The sequence below is a fragment of the Beta vulgaris genome, chromosome 6 (assembly GCF_026745355.1).
Source record: "Beta vulgaris subsp. vulgaris cultivar EL10 chromosome 6, EL10.2, whole genome shotgun sequence".
NCBI lineage: Eukaryota > Viridiplantae > Streptophyta > Magnoliopsida > Caryophyllales > Amaranthaceae > Beta > Beta vulgaris.
In genome coordinates this window covers 28,634,155-28,642,458 of record NC_079207.1, presented here as the reverse complement: position 1 = coordinate 28,642,458, position 8,304 = coordinate 28,634,155, and the positions used below count along the sequence as shown (strand labels likewise).

Below are 8,304 nucleotides of genomic sequence, written 5' to 3'. Positions count from 1 at the left end.
GTAGTGTTGGACCCTTGTGAGGAGGAACCACCTTGGTTATAGTTTTGGTTTTGGTTGTACCCTTGCGCAAACCCTTGGTTGTGAGCTTGGTTATACCCTTGTTGAGGTTGATTCCATCCTTTGAATCCTTGGGTATAGTTTTGCTGAGGTTGTCTCCAACCTCCTTGTTGATTGTTCCTATACCCTTGTTTCCTTGATATCCATCTCCTCTTGAATTATTGCCGCCACATGCTCCGAATGGGTACCTCCACAATAAGAAGTATCATGGTTAGTACCACCACAAATATCACAAGAAAAAGAGTTTACCTGTGAAGGAGTAGACGATGCAAGATTGATCTTGGAGAGCTTCTTGTCGAGTTGGTCCTATGCTTGAATTTGATCCATGGGCAATTTCAAACTTTCCGCTCTTCTTAGGTTGAGCACCTCTTCGTCTTCCACCCCATGAGTAGTTCTTGATCACTTCCTCAATTGTGGACTCAAGTTGTTCTTGCGGGATCTTAGATAGTTGACCTCCCGCTCCAGCATCAAGGTTGGCCCGTGAAATCGGATCAAGACCATCATAGAAAATCGCATGAGTAGATTCTTGTTGAACTCATGGTGTGGGCATGAACGGATCATCTCCTTGAACCGCTCCCAAGCTTCGGCAAGTGTCTCATCGTTCTCTTGCTCAAATGAGGAGATCTTCCTCCTTATTCCGCAGTCTTCCACTCCGGGAAGTATTTCTTCAAGAAGGCCATTGTGACTTCTTCCCATGTAGTGAGGGAATTAGCAGGCAAGCTCTTGAGCCATGACTTTGCTTTTCCGGTAAGAGGACCGGAACAATGCATCTTGATGTAGTCAGGAGAGACATCATTAGTTGTTATCATGGCACAGATCTCAAGAAACCTGTCGAGATGGTCTAGAGGATCTTCATCTGACCCCCACAAAACTGCTCTGCTTTCACCATCCGAGTATACTGAGGGTGAATGCTGAAATTTGTAGTGGTGGTGGGGATCGAATCCCACCTTGAAGAAACATAGGAACCCGGATTTCCGAAATCCCTAAACAATTGTTGATTTGCTTCACCCATTTCTGATTCAACTTCACTTGATGTACTTGAGATTGGTGAAGAAGGCTCGGAACCCAAAGATCAAATTTCCAAATTCTTCCGAAGCTTTCGCAAGTATGGTCGATTTCAGATCTAGAGGCAATGTGGGTGAACCGTGAGTTCTTCTTCTCATGTAACACAACAAAGCTAAGCAGAGGATTAGCAAATAACAACCACAGTTAAAAAGAAAATAAAAGAAAAATCAACTAAGCAAACTAAACTAAAATATACTTCAATCAATAGCACAATTTCCCCGGCAACGGCGCCATTTTTTATAAGAGGTTTTTAGTGTGTCGTTCAGGCACTAAGAACCGCTTTCCAAACAATATTTATAGTCCTAACAAGCAATTACTAAGGAATAGTAAGGGCAAGTCAAGGGTCGATCCACAGGAAAAGGGATTGTTAAGTCTATCAAGTCTAGACTACCTAATTGAAGGTATTTGGGGTTTGAAAGATGTTTTGGTAACAATTAAGCTAACTAATAGCAACGAACAAGCAAATAACACGAGTTTAAATATCAAATAAAAGACACTAGAGTTAAGGTTACTAGTATGAATAAGAATAGATGATTGTTAATGGATTGTGATGACGAGATGATTATGCAAGGTTTAGTTTCCCTCTAAATTACTTGAGTCCTCTCTCGAATGGTCCTCAAGGATAATCACTAATCAATCAACTAAATCCTCTCTCGAATGGCTTTAGTTAATTGATTAAGAGTTCAATAAGTTTGGAAAACCCCAATGAAGGATCCCCTATTAATTTCCTCCAATATCTTGGCTAGAAATTAAGTTGATTCTTGGGGGATAAAAGAGTTCAAAATTCGATTAAGAACTTTGAAATCAAATACCAAAGTATAAATGTGATCAATATCTATCCTAAGGTTCAAAACACCAAGATAATGCATAAACTTCTCTAAACACAATCACATCAACAATATTTAAAACCCTAATTCATACTTTCACCCTAACCCTAGATTATGAAACTACTCACTAATCATGGAGTTAAAGCAATTAAAATAAATCTATGACTAATCTAAGGCTAAACATGATTAAGAATAATTAAACTAATGAAATCGCAATTATAAACTAAGAGAATGAAGATCTAATAATAATTAAGAACAAAACAACACCAAAGAATGAATAAAAAACTAAAACTTTGAATTAAGATGAACGAAAAGTACCTTAATAATATCATGAATCACAAACTATGATCACTAATCTCAATTACCAATGAAAACTAAAGTGTTTTTTCTCTAATACAAAACCCTAAAATGTTGTGTGAAAAACTAGAATCAAGCGTAAGTCTCTAACTCCCCACGAAAAAGGGTTTAATGATCTAAATTTTTATTCCGGAATGCATGGTGCGGGCGCACCATAAGGAGGTGCGGGCGCACCATGCATAGATGCGGGCGCACCTGAGTCTTCTGTCTCAGGGTGAAAATCCTCCGTGGATGGTGCGGGCGCACCAGTGCTTGGTGCGGGCGCACCTGACACAGGTGCGGGCGCACCTTGTGCTTGGTGTGGGCGCACCTTGTGCTTGGTGTGGGCGCACTACAGTCGTCTGTACTCTGCTTCAAGATTGGTCGATGGTGCAGGCGCACCAGTAGCATGTGCGGGGAATACCAAGCGCACCTCATGCTCCCTCTCATCCTCTAGCTCGTTCCCTTGTGTCATGTCTCGCATTACTCGGCCCCGAAAAGGGTCATACCTGCAATAAGAACACGAGCAAACATGGTGAAAGCATATGTGCTAGAAGTTCGATCAAAATAGATCGAAAATCTAGCAAAATGTCACTATGATCAAGAATGATCAAGTGAATGAAATAGAAGGGAAAAATGAGTAGAAAGGGGGAAGAAAAGGGGAAAAAGGGAGCCAAAACAAGCCAAAAGAAAGTCATAAAGTGCGTTAGGAATGCACTTATCAGCTTCTCGCCGGCAGACCACCGGAGCAGTCACGGGTCATGGCTGCTCCTCTTCCTCCTCCTTCAATTTTTCTTTTCTTTTGCTTGTTATTTTATTTGAAGGAAATTAAAATTACAACCTTTTGTAAATTAATTTAGTGATCTTGATTAAATTAAACATAAACTCTTTTATGCCTAATTCAGAAAATTAAATTAAAATCTCTATTTCAATTAATTTTTAGGTTATTCATATAAATTAATCTTGAATGCATATAAAACACTTTTCACATGAATTGATTTTCATACATAAACAATTTTAAACATGAAAATCAGATTAATAATATGAATTTAATATTCGAAATTTAGAGATCTAAAATCATTTTTTAAATTTCGAAAAATTAGGGTTTATAGGGTGAAATTTTCGGCCATTGTTATTTGAAAAAGTAAGTCATTAAATCTCCATTTAATCAATTTCAATTAATTATTCAATCCATAATTCAATTCCTCCCCTTAATTAAATTAAAATTAGTCATACATAAACTAAACTTTATGACCAAAATTCTATAGGCAAGAGGCTAAAACTGATACCACTATAGGATTTTATAAGTAATATAAGCGGAATTTCATGAATCTAATTCATAAGCACTTAAAACAAGATCACATGCATATACAATCAAGGATCACATATAAGTTTAGAATTAACCTTTGCATCGTGAACTCCATAAAGCTGGTATAACCCGAATAAAGAACCCCAAATGTGATTCCTCTACTTGGTCCACCAACCCGGATCAACTCTCCACCAAAGCTAGTTGGAAGGAAGAAATTTTCTTCAACTTTAATGGAGTTTTTACGTGACTTTTGGAAAGAATATGAGAGAGAAGAATAATAAGAGAAATCTGATATATTTCTTCTCTTGCCTAACCCAATATATAAATATATTTATGTTAGAAATAATTCATTTCTCTCCTCCTCTTGGGCGGCCACCCCTAGGGCCCTTACGGGCACTAGGTTTCTTTTGTTGATCCAAATATAATGTGTGACATAATATGATCCATTATATTGAGCTCGCTTCGGGTTAATAATTTACAAACCCAAAGTTCTATAGCATTCTCTAACGAGACGTATAGACGATCCAATAGAACGAATTTATTATCTTCATAATACGATTCATAATATAACTAATAATTGCATTTAAGTCGATGACAAAATCCTTCAATGCGAATAGTTGAAAATATTATTTGGAAGGAACCTCTAGTAATAGAAGTAATTGTAATTGAGTCAAGAAACGATTACAGCAAACTATTGGATTATTAAAGCAGAATTTAAACAATTGAAGCTACTTGTAACTTGCAGATGTTGGCTGCAAAGACACTTGCTAGATTTTACAGCTATTTCAACTTTAAATTTGCTAAACCTCATATTCGCAGTATCTTGATTAAGATAACAGTACTTAGGTACCATAAGCAAACCAAGCAAAGTGATCCTTTGGATCAATTGCTTGGCTTTGCTGTTAGTTATTGACAGATTATGTTAAACTTAAGAGTAGAAACTATAGGTAGAGGAATCCATAACAATGTTTCGAAGCCCTCCAATTGTTGATGCCAGCATAATGAACACCCCGATGATTATACATAACTGCAAAGCAAACATGAAGAGGAAAGAAAAATCTATAGGTTATAAAAATGCATTTATCAAGATGAAAAAGAATATTGTCACAATGTATACCCAGTTGACCAGCCAGGAAACACCAAACATCTTTGGTTTCTTGATGATAAGCCACATAATGCTAGGAAGCTGCAAGATGAGAAATCCTTCAGCAAAATTAAAATCTGTGTTTTGATGTCTAGAGAATTAAATACAAAAAGCTTACAAAGTATGAAGTGGGAGCAAAGCCAAATCCGCCAAAGAAACCAAGGAGATCTCCAAAGAAGGGGAAGGTCACGCCGATAAATAATGTAAATGCTGCATGATTATTCAATCTTCAGTATGATTAGTTGATTACAATGTGAATTTACCATTAAATTCCTCTAAAAAAAACTGAGCAGAAAAGTTGCAAGCTAAATTTACCAACGTAAGTTGTTCTAGTAATAAGTCGAAGAGCAATTCCGGGTGTGAAATTTAGAGTTTTCGTCATCAATATCTCAAGCAAATCAAAAACGGGCATTGCATATACCTGCATACATACATCTCATCTTTTCAAAGAAACTTACAATGTATCAGAGAGCATAATTTAGTCTCCAGGCCATTATAGAAAGTGGAAAGACTGTGGATGCCCATTAGTTTAGTTAGTAAGGTCATGTGAGGTGGGTATTCATGACTCATGATGGAATCTCGTGTACATTACTGCTCTTGTGGCTCCCTGTACCGCAAAAAGAAAAAAAAAAAAGAAGGTACCTGGTAGCTGCCAATGACATGGACGACGACCATCAGGTTAGCAGAGGCGATAAGCCAACCAGGCCTCTGGAGTGCTACTAGCACATTGTCATCAACGTCTTGGCCAAATGCCCAATATCCTATAAATGCAACAGGGAAATAGCAAATGGCATTGATAAAATAGGCAACCAAGGCACCTTTCCACATCGGTACCTTTGATGGTTTCTCAGGAGTAGATGGTATGGTGGCCTGGATTTCAAGGGCAACGGCATGCCCGGCATAAGCGAATGAGATCTGACCCAATGCATTGAACACCCGGAACATGAAATCTATGTTGCTTGTGTGTTTGTAATCATAATTTACATTCTCAACCTGACCTTTAGCCAAAGAGCCTGCCCAGGCAATTGTCGAATAGCTGCAAGATTTCAATCGCTAAAACTCAGGTCAAACATCTTCATTACTCCCAAAAGTTACTCTTTTTTAACATCTATGGATTTTGTGCTTGAAGATGCCAGTTAAGCATGAAGGGTAAGACTAATCTGGTTATTTCAAATGTAATGGTTGACAGATTACTTAATATTGGTAGGATACTTGGATTTGTATATATTATCAAGCTTTCACAAACAGATCTTCTTTTATGTAAAATTCTGTTATAAGAAATTATAGATGAATATGACATTAAGCGTGTGTAGTATAGAATACCTGAGTGACATAACAGCAGCTGCTAAAGATACCCCAGAAACAGAATTGAAATTAGGGAGTTGCGAAAGGAAGAAATGGAGTGACCCAAATATGATGATCCAATAAGACAACTTAAGCTTTACACATTGGGTGCATGCTATCTCCATGAACTTCATAAGGCACTTCCCTCCAGTAACCATATACACAATATCACATCCCACTTGAACAACCAGTTGCTGAGGGAGCACCACCCAAGCCCCCAGTCTCGGTCCAAAGGCGTATTTTCCGAGATCAAGGTACCGGTCAAAACGGGTTCCAGGAACACATTCATGCAGCTGTATCATCTGCCACATCGTATTCAGAGTAATACACCATGATATTATCATAACCACAGTCCCTGGTCCCCTGCAACATCAATTATACTTCAAAAAATGACATAGAACTGGTGATCTTACTGGTCGGATGAGAATTTAAGAATTTGGACTGACTTTTACAGATGCTAGATAGCTATAAACAAGATATATGTAGATTTGTATTTCTTAGTGGTCGGATGAAAGTTGTTTGGTTGAAAAAGTATGATAAGTGTTCTACTTCCCACAAAAATGGAGGAAGTTGCTACCTAGTAAGTAGAACTTTTTCAATTGGAATTCCCTTCTTCATCAACCAAATAAAACAACTTATGATGCTTCCTAGGAAATGGAAATACATGGGGAGAAAAGATTCATTGCATATTTTGCTTCCTATGTTCAACCAAACAACCATTAAGTTTCATTTTTTGTGGTCAACCATAAACAATGAAAAATAGAACTCCATAAATTTCTCATATAAGCTCAACTTCCCAGGTTTTTCAACCAAAGAATTTCACATTACTTTTCTCGTGTAATTTTTTGTCAACCTAAAAACCACTTATTATATATACATCTCGTTTTCGATGCAAATTTTTGATTAACATAGACTAACCATGTCAATTTTTACATGTATAACAAAAACATGACCAATCCAGTACAAATTTCATGGTTGAGATAACAAAAATACCAATGATGAAATCTTAACTTAATTCAGTTAGTCTACTCTTATAAGGATGTTATGAAAGAAAGTAGTGAAAGTAGATGGTATAGGGAAACAAAACAAAAAAGTACCATCCCAAGTAAGCCATGGCATAAGGAAGGCTAAGGACACCGGCACCGACCATGGCAGTGACGGTGTGGAAGGTTGAATACCACCATTTGGCTCGACGAGGCGGCGCGTTGTCCTTCCATCCTTCAACAGATAATACTTCCTGGTGATCATATAGTTTTTTTTGGCTAATGTTAGAATCAAGAAATTCAGTTCAAATTTAGTTCTCATCAACATATTATATACATGCATGCATGATTGTTGTCATTCATATATACCTTAGATTTGGGAGAAGTTGAAACCATTTGGACTGAGCTCCCAAAAAGTTGAAAGCAAAGCTAAAATTTCAAAGTGTAGGTGGTGGTGTGCTGGAATTATATTCTTTTGGAGTGGTTAATATTTTAGATAGCTTGGTGCATGTAAGGGAAAACAAGCCACTTTTGAAAAAAGATTTGTGATTATGGTAGGTAAGAAAAGAATCCACTGAAACTGGTAATCAGTCTATTTGGGAAAAACTGAAATAAAAAGTAGCCTATTCCAAATAAATTCAACTGATTAGCTTTATCTTTACTTTGTTTTGGTTATATATATTAAATGCCGAAGTGCTCTATACTCTCGAGACTATCTGGTTGGGTTGACATATATTTATGTGGAAGAGCCATTTTTTTTCACTTTTCTTTGTTTGGTCAATAAGAATTGTAAATAGGGAACATAAATTAAGATGATTATAGAAAGAGGACTCATGTAATAAGAAAAAAGATGGAGAACAAATATTTAAAATAAGTAATATTGTAACTGAATTAAAACGCAAAAAAAAAAGAAAATGTTGTAACTAAAAGAAAACAAAGAAAGTTTAGTTGAGTTTGTGTATAATTTTGGTATCAATGGTGTTAATATGTGTTTAAGATGGTCTGAACTCTAAAGTCTGAAACTTTGGCTATCTTCATTCTTCACCAACCTATATTAATGGTACAATTTCAGATGACTATGACACTACTTAGGTATGTCAATAAGTAGTCATTTATTGTCTTGTACTTGTGCTCTGATCCATGGCAGATTTTCTGCTCTCACAATAGCTAACTTCTTACACTTGGCAACACAAAGTTCTTGTTGTTCATGAGTATGCAAGTCTAGAACTAGGAAAGTGT

The 8,304-nt window shown here is 36.8% G+C and overlaps 1 protein-coding gene and 1 non-coding gene across 3 annotated transcripts; one reads left to right on the top strand and one right to left on the bottom strand.

Moving 5' to 3' along the window:
- Window positions 1–589: 589 nt before the first annotated feature.
- Window positions 590–696, top strand: LOC125499225 (small nucleolar RNA R71). Its single transcript, XR_007275942.2, has one exon. It is a non-coding gene; the product is annotated as a small nucleolar RNA R71 (small nucleolar RNA).
- A 3,542-nt stretch (window positions 697–4,238) lies between these two features.
- Window positions 4,239–7,736, bottom strand: LOC104908431 (lysine histidine transporter-like 6). 2 transcript variants are annotated; one of them, XM_057395976.1, is made up of 8 exons: window positions 7,435–7,736; window positions 7,180–7,319; window positions 6,062–6,445; window positions 5,381–5,774; window positions 5,054–5,159; window positions 4,857–4,948; window positions 4,712–4,772; window positions 4,239–4,621 (listed from the first exon to the last, which is right to left on the bottom strand). In XM_057395976.1, the coding sequence occupies exons 1-8, from the start codon at window positions 7,459–7,461 to the stop codon at window positions 4,536–4,538; spliced, it is 1,290 nt and encodes a 429-aa protein (XP_057251959.1). In that variant the 5' UTR covers window positions 7,462–7,736; the 3' UTR covers window positions 4,239–4,535. The 2 variants fall into 2 exon arrangements, with proteins under 2 accessions (XP_057251959.1, XP_010695848.2); XM_010697546.4 differs by having other exon boundaries at window positions 4,712–4,780; window positions 7,435–7,728.
- Between the last annotated feature and the right edge of the window lie 568 nt (window positions 7,737–8,304).